Genomic DNA, 18551 nt, shown 5'->3' with positions numbered 1-18551 from the left:
TAAAAATGCATGAATACAATTCATAGAGCTAAATAAAAAGTAGGAAGAGGCTTTTTGGGGGGTTAGATATTTAAAATATTGGTATTAAACTGGAATGGATAAAATAATGAATAGGATTGTAAATTTGAATTGTTATTGCACAAAATATTTGTACCCAGACGACACACTGTTGAATGGACAATGGATTGTTTATATTATAATAAAATAAAAAGTTACAGCTAGCTAGGATTGTATTTGCACAAAATTGGAAAAGCAAAGAGATTTCCATAGAGGAGAATGTCATTAGGAAAATATTAGAATGGGCAGAAATGAACACATTAACACTGGCAATAAAAGAGAAAGAACCGATTATTACACTATATGGGAAGCATTTTATCAATAGTTAGAGAATAAATTTTAAAATTAGAAGTAAAATTAGCTGTCTTAAAATGTATTAATTAGAGATAACATAACTAATAGAGTTAAATAAATTAAGAAGAGGATTGTTATAATATCAAACATGTAAGAGTGGCATTAAGTTGGAATAGATAAATAATGAATATGATTGTAAAACTAAACTGTTAGCGCACAAAAATTTTACCCAGACGACCGACACACTGCTAAATGGATTGTTTGTATCAAGATAAAATAAAAACTTTTTTAAAAAAACCAGTCAGTCATATGGTCCAATCACGGCGTTGTTTGGTGACATCACTCCTCCTTCCTCCCACCCGGTATGAGAATGACCTTGGTTCCTAAGAGTAAGTGTTTTGTTTTGACTACAAAATCCCAGCTCTCTCTAATCCCCTCTCTAGTCCCTCAGCTCCAGTGTGGCGACACGGACGCTTCCAAGATGGCTTCAGTCAGGTCAGCTTCAGGGTTGACACCTGCTGTCGGGTGATTGATGCCCAATACCCACCTGCTTTGGGGGAAAAGGCTGCCAATCGTCCGGCTTCTAGAACCTCTGCATCCTTATGACTTCATCAGGCCAGGATCTCTGAAGGCACCTCTTGTGCAGACCACCTCCAGGAAGGGCCTCCTTCATCACAGCTCCCCTCAGAAGAACTCAGCTGCCCAAGATGACGCAAACGGGCTCATGGAAGGACCCCTTCCTCACTGTCACCTTCCCAAGCAAGGTCATCTTCATCATTGGCTCATGGGTTCTCTTCGTCATCAACATCGGAGTGATCATTGGGGACCTTTACCACTTCCTGGTCTCTCAAAGAGGAGATCTCATGAGCTTCCACTTCACCGTATCGTTGCTGGTAAAGATTCTCCCTTCGCCTCTTGTTGCAATTCAGCCATCTCTCACAGAGGGGAATAGATGACCTCTAGCTGGGCGACCAGGAAAAATAGATCCACCACAGCCTTTACAGATTACAGCTTAACAGAATTGGAAAGAACCTTGTAGGTCATCTAGTCCAACCCCCATGCCCAAGCAGGAAACTCTACACCATTTCTGACAGAGGGCAGTCCAGTCTCTTCTTCTTCTTTTTTTTTTAAACAAAGTTTTATTGGTTTTTTTTAAATTTACAGGGAAAAAGGTAGTGGAAAAGGTATACAAATTTTGGCAGTTGCGAGGTGCGGTAGATTCCTCCATACTCATAATATACATCTAAGCAAAAATCATTAATACATAGTAGTATATAGTCAGCATATTAATTCAATTGGTGATTTCGATCAGTTTATGTCAAAAAGATTTTCTTGTTCATTTTTGTGATCTGAGCTTTCTTGGTATTGCCCCATCTCCCCCCGCCAACAGAGCTCCGGCCCCTCCCGTGTCCTGCGTGTCAGGATAGGATAGGATAGGATAGGATAGGATAGGATAGGATAGGATAGGATAGGATAATCCACCAGTTAATGCTATTTTCCATTCTACAATCAATATAACCTAATATGTTTCCAACTAGCCGTCAGAAGGCACGATGAAAATTGGCAAAAAAACAGCCACAGGGCTTGCCTTCAGAAGTTGTGGCTGCCCCCTCACTGGAGGCTTTTAAGAAGAGATTAGACAGGCATTTGTCTTTAATGGTACAGACTCTCCTGCTCGAGCAGAGGGTTGGACTACATGACCTCCAAGGTCCCTTCCAATGTTATTTAAATATTTTCAATGACCCCAAAAGTGTTTTTCAGGTGGTCCTTCCTCAGACCATCTCCTGAATCCTAAACCACCCCATTATCATTCTCCACCCTAACAGGAGGATTATCAGATTCACAGAGTTGGAAGGGACCTTGTAGGTCATCTAGTCCAGCCCCCCACCCAAGCAGGAGACCCTACACCCTTTCTGACAAATGGCAGTCCAGTCTCTTCTTGAAAGCCTCCAAGGGTGAAGCTCCCACAACTTCCGAAGGCAACTTCTGTCCCATGGGTTGATTGTTCTCACTGTCAGGAAATTCCTCCTTATTTCCAGATTGAATCTCTCCTGATCATTTTCCATCCATTATTCATTGTCTGGCCATCAGGTGCTTTGGGAAACAGCTTGACCGCCTTCATCCTCTCTGGGGCAGCCCCTCAAATATTGGGAGATGCTCTCCTGTCTCCCCTGATCCTTCTCTTCCCTAGACTAGCCAGGCCCAGTTCCTGCAACCGTTCATCGGATGTTATAGTCTCCAGTCCCCTCATCATCCTGGTTGCTCTTCTCTGCACTTTTTCTAGAGTCTCCACATCTTTTTCATAGTGTGGTGATCCAAAGTGGATCACAAATGTGACCAATCAATCAATAGACAGACAGAAAGTGTATCTAACCCCTCATTCTGCACATTTGGGTGGCAATTTTGTTGGGGAGTCGGGCTGTAAGGCTGCAACAAGGATGGATCTCGGCAAGGTGTTGACTTTCTTTCAGGACATGTGGTGGGCACTGTCACAAAATGGCCAGCGTTTCCCACAAGGTCAATCCCTCTCCCATGATGCCCTTTGCTGTTCCTGAAAGCCCTTGTAGTGGTGGTGTGGTGTGTAACTGTGTGACTCAAGGCATCCATGTAAAATCAGGGGACCCCAATCTTGGCCATTTGAAGACTTGTGGACTTTTGACTCCCAGAATTCCTCAGCCAGCCATGCTGAGGAATTCTGGGTGTCGAAGTCCACAGGTCTCGCCAAGGTTAGTGACCCCTGCTGCGAAGCGACAGGGTGTGAGAGGCCACTGTTGTCTTATTTTGTTCTACAAAAATTAAAATATATATATTTTAAACGTTGAAGGAGGAGGAGGAAAGCTCTGCTCTTTGCAACGGGAGAACCATTCATTCCCCCCCCTGCTCTTCTTTGCGTTTCTCACAGTTCTCCCACGTGACGAGCTTCTATTTGGCTCTCCTAGCCAGTATCTACACCATGCAAGCGGATGATGGCTTCCTGACGTGCTTGGCCCTGACCTCCTTAGGTAAGATGATGATCAGGAGGAGGAGGAGGAGTTTCCCAGAGTAACAAGCCAGCTTCTTTTAGCTACTGCTTAGTTTCCAATCCCTCCACCATCTAGGCTGGTGTTCCTGAATCTTTGGAAAATTTAGAAGTCTTGACTTCAACTCCCAGAATTCCTCAGCTGGCATGCTTTAAGAAAGGTGGACTTCAACTCCCAGAATCCCCCTGCAGTATGCTTTAAGAGGGGTGGACTTCCACTCCCAGAATCCCCCTGCAGTATGCTTTAAGAGGGGTGGACTTCAACTCCCAGAATCCCCCTGCAGTATGCTTTAAGAGGGGTGGACTTCAACTCCCAGAATTCCTCAGCCAGCCTGCTTTAAGAGGGATGGACTTCAACTCCCAGAATTCCCCAGCAGTATGCTTTAAGAGGGGTGGACTTCCACTCCCAGAATTCCCCAGCAGTATGCTTTAAGGGGGTGGACTTCAACTCCCAGAATCCCCCAATCAGCATGCTTTAAGAGGGATGGACTGCACCTCCCAGGATTCCCCAGCCAGCACAAGGTTTGAGGGGTGGACTTCAACTCCCAGAATTCCTCAGCCAACATGTTTAAAAAGGTGTGGACTTCAATTCCCAGAATTCAGCGGTGCTTGTTAGGGAATTCTGGGAATTGAAGTCCACACTTCTTAAACTTGCCCAGATTGATTCATTCAAATCAATTTCCCAAATTGTGAGAATTGAAGTCCCTGTTGTGAACAGGCCATAGTTGCCCAACCTGGTCTAGGGATTACAGCACCTGGGTAGAAAGCAGGAGATGGCGAGTTCTAGTCCCGCCTGAGGCACGAAACCCGGCTAGTGACTTTTGGCCAATTACCAGGAGATGATGAGTTCTAATCCCGCTTTAGGCATGGAGCCTGGGTGGCTGATTGGACCAACCCCACCAGGGGATGCAGGAATGCCAACTGGGTGATTGGGGCCCAGTCCCTCCGTTTCAGTCCAATCCGCTACACAGGATTGTTATGGGGAAATCACCAGGCGCCTGAGAGTTCTAGTTCCGCCTTAGGCATGAAAGCCAGCATGATGACCTTGGGTCAATCACCAGCAGACAGTGAGTTCAAATCCCGCTTTCGCCCTAAAAAAGCCGGCTGGGTGATTTCGGGCCAATCACTAGGAGACAGTGACTTCTAGTTCTGTCTTAGGCACCAGCTGGGTGACTTTGTACCCGGCTGTCTTTCAGCTCGGCCCACCTCACAGGGTTGTTGTTGTGAAACCAGGAAGGTACGTTGGATCTGTTCGAGTTATTTGTCAAGATAATAAAAAGTGGAGATATCCATGAACGAATGAATAAATCAATATATTTTCTTTTCACCCAGTCGCGAATTTCACTCTGTACGTGGCCCGATTCTGGATGGACTACCTCACCATCGAATACAGGGAGGAAAAATATGAATGATCGGAAGGAAGCAGGGACGAGATGAGCGAGGCCCAAAAAATTGAGAGGGGTTTTCCCCCCACTGCCACCCTCCCAGCTTGTTCACGTTATCCCAGGCGGTAACCTCTGAAGGACGGAGCAACAAAGGAGTAACTACCACCCTTTCAAATCAGCCAAGAGTGTTTAATAGAATATTAACCAATGTCTCTATTGCTTCAATGGGCCAGAGATTTGCACGCTCAGCGCCCTACATCTGAAGAATCCAGAGGGGAGAAATAAACCCTGCGGGGAATTTCAGAGCTGTCCTTCGAGCCGGTCCCAAAACCTTTCCAAAATGGGGGCCCCCTGCAAAGGATGGCAGCCTTCTTGATCGGACATCTGGGATGAGAGAGAAGACTTTCCTCCACCGGATGCCGCCGCCCCCCCCCCCGGGCCGGCTTTCCCCCAAAATGGATTGGGACCGTCGCTTTTGGCAAAGCGATCAGGCCCACCGAATCAGCCGAAGAAGGGGAAAACGTGGTTTTGGAGAAGACAAGGTTGAGGCCGCCCTTTCTGGAAAAACTTAGCGCCTGAACAAGGTGGAGATGTTGCCAGAGGACAAAAGTGGGGCATAGGATAATGGCCTAAGATTCCTAAGCACCGAGGCGCCGTCGCCTTCTCATCTCCGCAGCACTTCGACCGCCTGCCCATCAAACCCTGGACCTTTTTCAACCTCTGGGTTGCAGAGAAACTGTGTGGAGGCAGCCGTTGGTCCTACAGGATGGGCCCCCAAGCCTGAGGGGGCCTGGAAGAGACACGTTGTGCCCTCCCGTATCTAGCAGGTAATTTAGAAGCAGCGGAGAAAGGCCGGAGACTAGTCGTGTTAAGGGAAAGGACCGAAGTGGGATGCAAACAGATGTTGCTTCAGATTAGATAGAGCTCCCTTTTTTTGGGGGTGGTGGTGCATGGGGGGTGGAGCTGTGGCATTCCTGCAACCAAGACAAGCTTGCCCAGAAGCATCAAAGTGGATTTAGGAGAGGAGGTCTTGTTACTCGACGGAGAACTTCCCGAACTTGGCCGTACTCTTTTGTAAAAATTGCTACATTGCTAGTGGGCATGGCGACAGCCCCGCGATTCCCAGTCCATCACGCCCGCCTCAAGCAACTTCCTTCAAAGAAGGAAAACAAAGCAACGGGGAAATTTGCTCCCTAAGGAAAAGCCCCAGAGGTCGTCTCCTCTGCCTGGCTCGAGTGGAACCCGGGTTGTGAGAAAAGAGAGAAACGGGGGCTTCTTTTGCCCACCCACCTACCGAGTAGGAGCGAGAGAAGGAAACGAGAAACGGGAAGCCCTGTTCTCTTTAAAATTGCCAGTCCCATCCTGTCCCTCCACTGCCCACCAGTCTTTTCTGCCTAAAGCTGCCCGTCGGGGCAACAACATTGATCGTTTACAATTCCCATCGGACTGCGGGGAGGAAGAGGAGGAGGAGGAGGAAGAGAAAGAGATGGGCCATCTTTGAACTGGTATACCTTCATCCAAGCTTCCAAGGTGTCCCCAACAACCTTGTTTGTCCAGGCTGAGAAGCTGAAGGAGACACACACGCACACCGAGTAGCTGCAGCCCCAGGCCTCCCTCCCTCCCTCTGGGGGCGCCATTCTGCCAGCTGCCAAGAAGAAGAGCCGAGAGTGTGGAGTACGGGGCCAACGTGGCGAAGGAGAGGACGGCCCCCTACTCAAACTACTGTCCCACCCGGATGTTAGGGTTGAACTTGGGGTCTAGGCTGGGGTCGTTGTCGGCCGAGGCCCGGCCCACTTTCATCATGACGATGACCAGCGTCAGGAAGCCGATCCCGCCGATCAGAAGGAAGATGACGAACCGCTGCATCAATGACCGCGGCTGCTTTCGGGTGCCGAAACGATTCCTGCCGGCAGAAGGAGAGAGAAAATGGAACTACCCCGTCCTTTTGAGGTTCTGAATTTGATCCTGCCTTACTGGGGGTGCTTTTGAAGCGTTGGCTGGCTTGCCGAGGGATCTCCTGCGCCAAGGAGGGGGCGGCAGTTTGGGGGGGAAGAATAAGGAAACATGCCAGGAGAGAATCCAGAATAATCAAGAGAGCAGAACCCAAAAGTACTCCAAAGTCCACCAGATCTGAAGCTGATCTGCTTGGAATCTCAACGGTGTTTTTCTCCAAAAGGCGACGGGATCCCACCCCCACCCCCCGGAAAAGGTTTCGCTTCTCATCCAAGAAGCTGATTCAGTTCTGGATGAGAAGCGAAACGTTTAAACAGAGGAAGTCCAGTTAGTTACCTTTGGAAAATGGACATTCAAACCTGCTCGGAAGCCAGGCGGAGACTGGCACCGTAGTGAGAAGAGCCGTTTTTCAGGCTCCGCAACAGCCCGCGCAAAACCAAGAAGAAACGAGCTCTCCCATTTCGTTTTGTGACTTTCCTCCCGTCGCTCTCGTCCCCTCTCAAAATCTCGGCTGTTGTCTTTACTGCAAGCACCTCTCGGGGGAGACCGATTCCCAAACCAACAAGCCTTTGGGGAGTGTTTCCTGGGGACTCACTTCAGCAGCTGGGCGAGCCAGCTGAGCGTTGGCCTCCGGCGGTATTTGTCCTCGTCGAAGTCGATGGTGGTGTTCGAGTCCTGGCCGACGCCGGCTTCCCGGGTGTCGTAAATTTTCCGCGACGAGGAGGCTGCAGGTGAAGAGAGAAGAGAAGGCCCCGGGGGAGGGGGGGATTAACAACCCTTTCTCCACCCCCGAAACTCTGCATAATCGATTATAGGAAACCAAGTGAGAACAGTACAGCGGTATCATGTAAATGCGACGTTATGAATCATGATGGTAAAAGGAAAAAGAGGGAGGAGAAACGGTCAGGGAAAGGAAAATGTACATACTGAACAATTCTCCCCGTTATGCAAACTGTCCAAAGGATTCTTAAAATTCTTCTTCCTTGTCCTTCTGTAGGATATTGACAAGCCAGCAACAGCACAGAGATATTTTATGCTTTATTCTCCTTCCTCTTTATTTTTTGGAGCTTTTTTTCACCCCCTGTATCCCTGGAGAAATTACAAGTAGAAGTGGGGGGAACCCCCCCCCCCAACAACTCCGAAGTCCTTATGACAGGGGTGTCCAAAGTTGGCAACTTTAAGACTTGTGGACTTCAACTCCCAGAATTCCCCAGGCTGGAGAATTCTGGGAGTTGAAGTCCACAAGTCTTAAAGTTGCCAACTTTGGACACCCCTGCCTTACGAACTTGCGTTAAGATTGTTTTCACTCCAGTCTAAATGGGAGTTTTTTGGAGGGATAAAAATGAAGGATTTATGCAATGCTTTATCGAATAAAGGCACCCGGATTTTAAGCGAGGATAACTCAACGATCAAAGGTCAACAAAACACGCCAACATTTCTTGGGGAGACGGCTGCAAGCAAGGTCACCCCGCCTCCCTCCCCAAATGGATTTACCTCCCTCCGTCACCCACCCACCCCAAACGCAGCTGCCGACCTGCCTTGACGGTGAGAATCTCTCTACCTGCGTCACTCATGCTGACGACGGTGTGCTGGTCGGACACGCCGCCATTCTTCAGATTTTGCGGCTGCTGTGGCGGGGACTCGAAGTTGCAACCTGTGCTGTAGGCGAAGGCCGAGGCCGTACTCTGTGGGGCAGCGTCTTCTGAATTTAGGACTGGGGGAGGGAGAAGGAGAACTTGAGCTCCAAGGGAGAACTGGTTTTTTTTTTGTGTGTGTGTGTTTTGAGACGTTTAGCATTTAGCGCTGCTGCTAGGTGTTAAACTGAGCTTTCTGGGAATTATAGGATTGTCTGCGTTTTTGTAGGCTGCTCAGCCTACTGAGGAGGCAGCCCTTAAAATCAGTGTATGAATCAATAAAGTAAGAGATAAGCTAGCCTGATTTGTGGCTGAATTTTTAAAAACCATTTAAATGTATTGTTTTATCGTGCGAAACAGACAAAAGGAAACGAAGCAAAAACATACGTCCAACCCTAACGACAATAACAACAACAAAAATATAGTGCACAAATAAAAGAGGGAAAAGTGATTAATTAAGATTTAATATTTAACATAAAAGATCTGCCCTGGCTAAGTGCTGAAAGAAATTAAGAAGCAATACATTATTCTCCCCTTTTATTTATTTATTTATTTAGGTAGGTAGGTAGGTAGGTAAGTAGGTAGGTATATAGACAGACAGATATAAGATGATAGATAGATGATGATAGACAAATACAAACAGACAGATTAGATAGATAGACAGACAGACAGATAGACAGTAGACAAATACAGAGATAGATGATAAAGATAGATAGATGGATGGATGGATTGACAGACAGACAGATGATAGACAAATACAAACAGACAGGCAGAGATAGATGAGATAGATAGGTAGGTAGGTAGATAGATAGATAGATAGATAGATAGAGATAGATAGATAGATAGATAGATAGATAGATAGATAGATAGATAGATAGATAATGGATATAGATATAGATTGATTGATATATAGAAACGAGAGAGACATAGATAGATAGATGAGATAGAGAGATAGATAGAGAGATAGATAGATAGATAGATAGATAGATAGAGGCAATAGACAAATACAGAGAGATGATATAGATGGATGGATGATAGATGGATGAATGGATGGATGGACAGGCAGACAGATGATAGACAGACAAATACAAACAGATAGACAGAGATAGATAGACAGACGATAGACAAATACTGAGATAGATGATATAGATGATAGATGGATGCACAGATGACGTCATCCCCATCCGTTCTTCATACAGTTTCTTCACCTTAGCAGTTTTTAAGATGAGTGGACTTCAACTCCCAGAATTCCCCAGCCAGCTCAGCCATTGTCGGTTTGCTCAGGGACCCGTTGCGCCTATGCTTGATGCGCGCTTGCGCAATACTAAAAAAATGCTTCTGCACATGCCCAAGGCAGTGGTGCCTATGGCGCAGTGGAGAGAACTGGCGGCAGATCGAGTTACTACCGACTCGGCCGAACCGGTAGGAACTCACCTCTGCCATATACTCACCCGTGAAACTGGACCAGTCGCTGCTCTCGGAGGCATTGTGAGTATCCACCTCGTGGCTCACTTCCGTTTCGTCAATCTGAGCAGGAAAAAAAAAATCAAAATCCAGGTTAATCACCCGGCGGGATCTGGAAAGAAAGTCAAAGAGACGGGGGCTTTGACTGGACTCTCGAAGAGGCACATCCTGGACAAGGTTTGCTTGTTGGTTTATCAAAATTTCTTGGCCGCCCGTTTTATCTTAAGGTAACTGGAGGCCGAGGATGGCTAACTTTTTTGTCGCCGCCGTGGCAAAAGCGCGTGTTTATGCCCACACCCATAATGCAATGTGCACGCAATCCCCCCCAGCATGCCCTGCCCCCTGTGCATGCATCTCCCTCCCCTCCCCCCCGTGCATGCACGCGGGACACCCTCCATGCCCCGTTTTGGGCCTCCCTGCAGCCCTCCTGGGACCTCCCCCTCAATGCATGCACACGGTTCTCCCACATGCGCTAATCCACGCATGCACGGCAGAGACCCAAAGACCAGCTGGTCAGTGGGAGGCGCATGCACAACCGAACAGACTCCGCCTTGCAGGAGGTTTCGAAACCAGGGCTGAGTAGCCGTTACAATATCCAAGTTGATTTAGCGCATGTTTGCACTGGCCTAGATGACCTTTAAGGTCCCCAGGAACAACTGAAGTATCGGTAAAAGGTCCCGGAAAACCGCTCTTTTAAAGGAGCTTGCTCCCTGACTAGTTTGGAAGCTGCCAAGCACTGCATTTCTGGGAGTATAAGATGCACCAAGAGTTTGAAAAGGTGAATTTTTTAAAAAAAAAAAGGTTTTGCACTTTGCAGGCCTCCCAAACCCTCTGCACGCCTCATTTTTTTGTGAAAAACGGGGCATGCCGAGAGTTTGATAGGCCTGCAAATTGCTCCTGGGGGCTGGGGGCAAGGGGCAAAAACGAGCAAAAAACGGGCCATTTTGTGCTCATCTTTGCCCTCCCCAGCCCCCAGGAGCACTCTACAAGCCTCCCAAAACCTATGCACATCCATTTTTGCAAAGGTGGCGGGGGTTTCGGGAGGCCAAAAATGGTGTATTCAGTTTATAAGACGCACCCAGATTTTCACCCTCTTTTGGGGGGGGGGGGGAAAGGGAAGGTGCGTCTTATACTCTGAAAAATACAGTAATAATAGGGAGGCTGTCTGCAGGGATTACCTTTTTAAACAAAAACAGCTACTTCAAAGGCCTCGAACCTCAATCTCTGCTTTTAACAGAGATCAGCCCGTCACTTTTCCTGGGGCTCTCTCAATCGCTGGCGGGGGGGGAGGGGGGGAGAAGGAAAAAACCGACAACAACAATCTGGATTTGTTTCAAAGCGGATTAAAGGTTTAAACTCAACCCGGCACTGTGAAAAATGGCTCAGGAAGCAGCTCAGCGATATGGCAGGATTCCATTTCTTACCAGGGGAAGCCGGAGTCCGGCCCGAGCCCAGTTGACGGTCGAGAGCTTCTCTCGGAGGGCAGAGGCAACCGGGCTCACCAGGTTGGTGGGAGGGAAGATGGGGCCCTGGCACGAGGGACACTGGTAGCCAGCGGGGGCCGTGTTCTGCGGCAGCTGGTTGGCCATCTCATTGAGGCAGGACCAGTGGAAGAGATCTGGGGAGAAGAGGAGACGTTAAAGCAAAGTCCTACCTTGGAGGGACTGTGCACTTAACTCTTAACTTAACTTTATTCAACTTCTAGACCGCCCCTCTCTCAGAAGAGACTCGGGGCGGTGTACAGTCATATTAAAACAGTAGAACAATAAATATACATAGTATAAATATAGAATAAATATAGGGCTGGAGGAGGTAGCAATAGTTCACTGTACAAATTTAGTTTAAGTTAGATTAAAATTTTAAAAATTTAAAATACATTAACCCTTAAAAACTATCCCAGATAAAAATATCCGCCAGGAGGTAAAAATGGAACTATAGATGGGCCAGGCCGGCTAATTGGAACAGGTGAATCTTAAGTTTTTGTCGGAAGGAGCGGAAGTCAGTAGTAGTTCTGATATCGGGGGGGGAGGTCATTCCAAAGGAGATACTCCATCATTCTGGTCATGCTTGCCCCAAAGGTGCTTTTCCATAAGGCAACTGGACTTGTTTTTTTTTTTTAATCTATATCTATAAAAGGCAAATACCACACACACATCACGAAATCTCCAGAACCGTAAAGCTTACAAACTTGAAATTCGGCACCTATGTTCCTCTTGGCTTCTAGGTGCTCACTAAGAAAGGATTTTTCAAAATGCCAATCGGATCATTAGCATTTCTTATCCTTGTGAAGTTTCCAAAAGATGACCTAATTAATTTACGAGCCTCGAGACAAAGTTCAAAAGAAATCCATTCATTTATTAGGATCAACATTTTGGCATGTTCTTCTGCAGAGCGGAAACTGATTTCCGCTGTAGTGGCGTCTGAACTTTACTCCTGAATCCCCTCCCTTCTGTTTGTGTCATAAATCACATTCACTAACGAGGTGCTGCGGCAGGCTATGAACGTGCGCATTTCACATGTTAGCTGTAGAAATATGAGACCCGACTCTGGCCAAAGGTATGCATGGCATTCTCCTCCCTTTTCTCTCTTTTTTATGTCAACTTGATAATAGTCATGGAAACACTTTACAAGTTGACAGCCATATTATTAACACACTCTGATGCTAAGGAGTTAGACGTTCTACTCCCCCTCCCCACCTGAAAAGAACTCTGTTCCAACTGCCACTTTATATCTTTAGACTGGAGATAGATGGTGTACATTGGGGAAGCAAAACAGCCACTTCACAAACACATGGCACAATACAGGAGAACAAAACCATCAGGGCAAGATTCAGCAGTCCATCTAAAAAAGACAAAGGCCACTCTTTTGAAGATGGCAAAGTCCACATTTTGGATAGAGAGGAACGCTGGTTTGAAAGAGGGGTCAAAGAGGCCATCTGTGTCAAAACTGAACAGCCCTCTCTCAACAGGAGAGAGAAGGATACAACATCATCTATCTCCAGTCCACACCCATTTGCACCATTCAGGCGATCCTGGGGACACAGAGAAACCTCCAAGTGGCCTCAACAACCCTCTAAAAAGGATGCAAATGACCAGCTGTCTGCAAGGAATAGAAATCCTTCCATTCCCCATCATCCAGTCGGAGATTAAGAAGCTTCTTGGATGGGAAGCGAAACGCCTTCACAAGAAAAATCAGAAAGTCCAGTTGCCTCTTGAAAAAACAAAGGGCCTTTGGAACATTCTTAAATTGAGGAATCCCCTGTCCCAGATGGCGTTTTGGGGAGCCACAGGAGGGGGGAAGCCTCTCTGGCCCAATGCCCAGAGAGTTCGTACTGACCGTAACATACAAGCCGAACCGTCTCTTTATTGGAAAGCAGCACATTACACAACCGGCAGTTGGGGTTGTAATCGCTGTCTTGAAGCCACTGCAGGTAGGACTGGACGATGCACTGGGGGGAGGAAAAACAACAACAACAGGGGAAAAATAAATAAAGCAATTGTTGCCAAGGGCAGCAGGTGGAAACTGGGAGGGAGGGGAGCCTGTTTATGCCATAGAATGGAAACAGCCTCTTATTTCAGTGTTTAAGGTGATTTGTAACAATCAAGGTCTAACACAAAATAGTATGCATCTTGTTTTGGGCAGCCATACATCAGATTCTAGTTGACTCAGCCTTCCATCTTTCTGACGTCGGTAAAATGAGGACCCAGATTTTGGGGACAAGAGGCTGACTGTAAACGGCTTAGAGAGGGCTGCAAAAGCAACGTGACGCGGGATAGAAGTCTAAGTACTATTGCTATTTTCCTTCCTTCCTTCCTTCCTCTCCCTCCCATTCCCCTCTTTTCCTTCCTTCCTTCCCGTTTGATCCTGACCGGCTCAAGGTTGACTCAGCCTTCTGTCCTTCCGAGGTGGGTAAAATGAGGACCCAGATTGTTGGGGGGGCCAAGAGGCTGGCTCTGTAAACCGCTTAGAGGGGGTTGGAAAGTACTGTGAAGCAGTGTATAAGTCTAAGTGCTATTGCTATTTCCCTTCCTTCAGTCCTTCCTTCCTCCTCCCCTCCCTCCCTCCTTCCTTAGAGGGCTGAAAAGCACCGGGAAGCACTATATAAGTCTAAGTCAGGGGTGTCCAAACTTGGGAACTTTAAGACTTGTGGACTTTAACTCCCAGAATTCCCCAGCCAGCCATGCTGGCTGGGGAATTCTAGGAGTTGAAGTCCACAAGTCTTAAAGTTCTCAAGTTTGGACACCCCTGGTCTAAGTGGTATTGCTATCTTAAACATTCAAAGAGCCATTTGGTCCCGTTTCCCACAGAAAACGCCGGGAGCCACAAAACTCTTCCCGTGCCTGACTTATTTCCTGAGCGGCCAACAAAACTAGCATTATGTAGTTGAATTTAACGTTCTGTTTTCTTCTGAAACATTTCTTGGATTTATCCATGGTTGGCCTACCGGGGGTCGAAAAGCTCGATAAATTACGTGCCAGCGGGTGTCGCACATTGGCGGTTGTGATGCGTTATTTTGTTTGTTTTATTGGATTTATATGCCGCCCTTCTCCCAAAGGACTCAGGGCGGCGTACAACACTAAAAAACACACATCCCGAACGTTAAAAAGAAATTAGATACATATCCAAAAAACAAACCCAATTAATAGGACAATAACATTTTAAAAAATGAGATAAAATTAACAGGCCAGGCCGGCTTGCTGGAAAAGCCAACTTTTTAGGGCGCGTCGGAAGGACCGGAGGTCGGGGATTATGCGAAGCTCCGGGGGCAGCTCATTCCAGAGGGAAGGCGCTCCCACAGAGAAGGCTCTCCCCCTGGGTGTCACCAGCCAACACTGCTTGGCCGACGGCACCCTGAGAAGGCCAACTCTGTGGGATCGTACTGGACGGTGGGAGGCTACTGGTGGCAGTAGGTGGTCTCGCAGGTACCCTGGGCCTAAGCCATGGAGCGCTTTAAAGGTCATAATTAATACCTTGAATCGCACCCAGAAAACAACTGGCAACCAGTGCAGGCCGCCTAAAAGGGGTGTAATATGGGAGCACCTAGGTACCCCCATGACAACCCGCGCGGCCGCATTCTGGACCAGCTGAAGCCTCCGGGTGCTCTTCAAGGGCAGCCCCATGTAGAGAGCATTGCAGTAGTCCAGGCGAGAAAGGACGAGGGCATGAGTGACTGTGCACAGAGCATCCCGATCCAGGAAGGGGCGCAACTGATGTACCAGGCGAACCTGGTGAAAGGCCCCCCTGGTCACGGCCGTCAGGTGTTCTTCTAAACTAAGCCGTGTGTCCAGGAGGACTCCCAGATTGCGAGCCTTCTCTGAGGGGGCTAAAACTTCTCCCCCTATCGTCAAGGATGGAACGAGGTGCACAAATCAGGATGATGGAAACCACAGCCACTCAGTCTTGGAGGGATTGAGCTTGAGCCTGTTCCTCCCCATCCAGATCCGCACAGCCTCCAGGCACCGGGACATCACGTCGAGGGCATCGTTTGGGTGGTTTGGGGTAGAGATGAAAAGTTGGGTATCATCAGCATACTGATGATACCGTACCCTAAAACCACGGATGATCTTGCCCAGCGGTTTCATGTATATGTTGAACAGGAGGGGTGAGAGAACTGACCCCTGGGGCACCCCACAAGTGACGCGCCTGGGGGTCGATCCCTGCCCTCCAGTCAACACAAACTGTGACCGATCTGACAGGTAGGAGGAGAACCACCGTAAAACGGTGCCCCCCACTCCCAACACCCCGAGTCGTCGCAGCAGGATACCATGGTCAATGGTATGGAAAGCCGCCGAGAGGTCTAATAGGACCAGGACAGAGGAGCAGCCCCTGTCCCGGGCCCGCCAGAGATCATCGACCAACACGACCAATGCCATCTCCGTGCTGTACCCGGGCCTGAAACCCGACTGAAACGGATCCAGGTAGACAGCTTCATCCAGGTACTGGGGAAGCTGACGTGCTACCACACTCTCGACAACCTTTGCTACAAAGCGAAGGTTGGAGACCGGACGATAGTTGGCTAAAGAAGCTGGGTCCAGGGAAGGCTTCTTGAGGAGGGGCCTCACCACTGCCTCCTTCAAGGCGGTGGGAAAGAACCCCTCTCTCAATGAAGCATTGGTAATCGCCTGGAGCCAGCCTCGGGTCACCTCCCGGGAAGCCGAAACTAACCAAGAGGGACACGGGTCCAGCACACAAGTGGCCGCACTGAGTCTCCCCATAATCCTGTCCATGCCCTCGGGGGTCACAGGGTCAAACTCATCCTAGATTGTCTCCTCAAGATTCATCCCCGTCGGCTCGCCCGAATCTACCCAGTCAGTCCAAAGCCTGGCCGGATCTGAGCGATTTTATCCTGCAGATACTGAACAAATTCCTCAGCCCTACCCTGCAAGGGGTCTTCCCCAGTTCCTTGGTTAAGTAAGGAGCGGGTCACCCTAAACAGGGCGGCCAGGCAGTGATCTGCAGACGCGATGAGCGGAAAAATGTTGCCGCTTTGCTGCTTTTATCGCCACTAAGTAGGATTTAATATGAATTCTTACTAGTGTTCGATCAGATTCGGACCGGCTGGCCCTCCAGCCACTCTCTAGGCGTCTTTTCCGGCGTTTCATCTCCCGGTGCTCCTCGGTAAACCAGGGAGCCATCCGGGATCGGCACCGGGTCAGAGGCCGCAAAGGCACAATGCGATCCCCAGCGGCCGCCCTATCCCAGGCTCCCACTAGGGCTTCGGTTGAGTTGTGAGCAAGGGATTCAGGAAAAGTCCCAAGCTCCATCAGGAACCTTTCGGGATCCATCAGGCGCCTGGGACGGAACCATCTAGTTGGTTCCACCTCCCTGCAGCGAGGGGTAGCGACGGGGAGCCGCAGCAGAGGGATGAAAGGGCCACATGAGGCTCCAGAGCCGCAGGTTGCCGATCCCTGTCTTAGGTCCTTTCATATTTGTTGACTGTGGGTGGTTTCATACCCTGCTTGTCCCTTCTGATTTCTCCGGACTCTTGTTTCCAAGCCTCTGCTTTCCCTGTGTGATTTCCATTTACCTTGGCATGGTTAGCGACAATGCAGTTCTCGCACACGTTCACCCGATGCTCAAAGCAGAACAGGTTCGTGACCTTCCTCTTGGGACATTTGCAGAGCCCCATTGTAGTCGGCGCAGGGGTGGCTTAGCCCGAGAAGAGCTGGAGAAAGAGGGAGACAGACAGAGGGATTAATGTTCTGACCTTCCTTAGAAAGCAAGAAGCAACGTCCTGTTGCCAGTGCGGAGTGATGATACCAATTAGGATCCAACTAGCATGAAAGAAGCCCTGATCAATAGAAGAGAGCATCTGCAGTGGGATCCTTGGTTGCTCTCTGAGCTTGGTGGTTTCCTTGCAGACGTTTCATGACCCAGCTAGGGAACATCATCAGTGCTAGAAGGGAGTGGGGTTTGCTCTCTGCTTACGTGCAAGTGTCGATGGGAGTGTTCTTGGTGCTTCCTAGACTAAGCTGTTGTTTAGTGTTTGTTTGTCTGAGCTGGTAGTCCCTTAATTGTAACTTTGTTTACTGCTTGATTGTCAGAGAGGAAACTTCACTTCTTTCTAGCACTGATGATGTTCTCTAGTTGGGTCGTGAAACGTCTGCAAGGAAACAAGCCCAGAGAGCAGCCAGGACCCCTTGTGTCAACCCTGAGCTAGAAATATTCTCCTTTATTGCTTTTCCTCCTCCTTTCCACAACCCCTCCCCCCCTTCCCTTCTAGTACTGAAGATGTTACCTGGTAGGGTCATGAAATGTCTGCCACAAAACAGCCAAGCTCAGAGAGCATCAAAGACCCCACAGTCCTCCACCTCCTCCTCCTCCATTCTGCAAACGCTACTCTCTTCTAGCATGGATGATGTTCCCTCGTTGGGTCATGAAACGTCTGCAAGAGAACAAGCTAGCCCAGCGAGCACCAAGGACCCCATAGTCCTCCTCCTCCTTCTCTCTATTCTGCAAACCGTAACCCACTCTAGCCCTGATAATGTTCTCTAGTTGGGTCACGAAACGTCTGCAAGAAAACAAACAAGCCCTGAGAACACCCAGGACCCTACAGTCCTTTTCCTCCTCTTCCTCTCCACAACCCTCCTTCCCTTCTAGCACTGATGATGCTACCTGGTAGGGTCACGAAACGTCTGCAAGAAAACCACCAAAGCTCAGAGGGCAGCAAGGACCACTCCCCCCCCCAACAGAATCCCTCATTACCTAACAGGGCAGCTCCATGACTGACGTTTGACGGGCATCCAAGCCCGCCCGCCGTAACTCCGAAGCAAGCTCGATCTGATTGGGAGGGGCGGATTCCCCGGCCACCCTCCCCGTGGGGCTGCAATCGGGGCAACCCAGCCCACATCATCCCCGACCCTCCTGGCCATCAAAGCCCATCACTCTCCCCCCCAAGCAGGATCCGGGGGGGGGTCCACGAGATCATATACCCGGTCCCCTCCCCGCAGCCACGGTGGGGGGGATATACCCTACTTGCCTCCCTTGGCGAAGAAAACCGTCCCAGGGCGGCCCAAGCGCCGGTAAGCACGTCGCCGGAGCAGCCCAACCGCCTCTGGCTCTCGGTCCTCGGGCGAAGTGCGACGCCCACCTGTCTCCGCCGCCTCCCTCCAGCCCGCTGCCACGTCTCTTCCGGGAACGTCGCGCTCGGTTTGCGTCACGCCGGCCGCTCTTTCTCTCTATCCTCTCTCTCTCTCTCACTCACTCACTTCCTGCCCCCGCCTTCCCTCCCAAAGATGGCGCCGG

At 49.1% G+C, this 18551-nt stretch overlaps 1 protein-coding gene across 2 annotated transcripts; it reads right to left on the bottom strand.

Moving 5' to 3' along the window:
* Positions 1-4929: 4929 nt before the first annotated feature.
* On the bottom strand, positions 4930-18486 carry ZFPL1 (zinc finger protein like 1). Of its 2 annotated transcripts, none has more exons than XM_081968005.1 (8): positions 18286-18486; positions 16834-16971; positions 13143-13254; positions 11231-11424; positions 9794-9869; positions 8270-8422; positions 7304-7433; positions 4930-6658 (listed from the first exon to the last, which is right to left on the bottom strand). In XM_081968005.1, the coding sequence occupies exons 2-8, from the start codon at positions 16933-16935 to the stop codon at positions 6475-6477; spliced, it is 951 nt and encodes a 316-aa protein (XP_081824131.1). In that variant the 5' UTR covers positions 16936-16971; positions 18286-18486; the 3' UTR covers positions 4930-6474. The 2 variants fall into 2 exon arrangements, with proteins under 2 accessions (XP_081824131.1, XP_081824130.1); XM_081968004.1 differs by lacking the exon at positions 18286-18486 and adding an exon at positions 17545-18206.
* Between the last annotated feature and the right edge of the window lie 65 nt (positions 18487-18551).

The sequence above is a fragment of the Natrix helvetica genome (assembly GCF_964273705.1).
Source record: "Natrix helvetica genome assembly, chromosome: 16".
Taxonomy (NCBI): Eukaryota; Metazoa; Chordata; class Lepidosauria; order Squamata; family Natricidae; genus Natrix; species Natrix helvetica.
The sequence above is the reverse complement of the archived record's forward strand: the minus strand, read 5'-3'. Positions and strand labels throughout refer to the sequence as shown.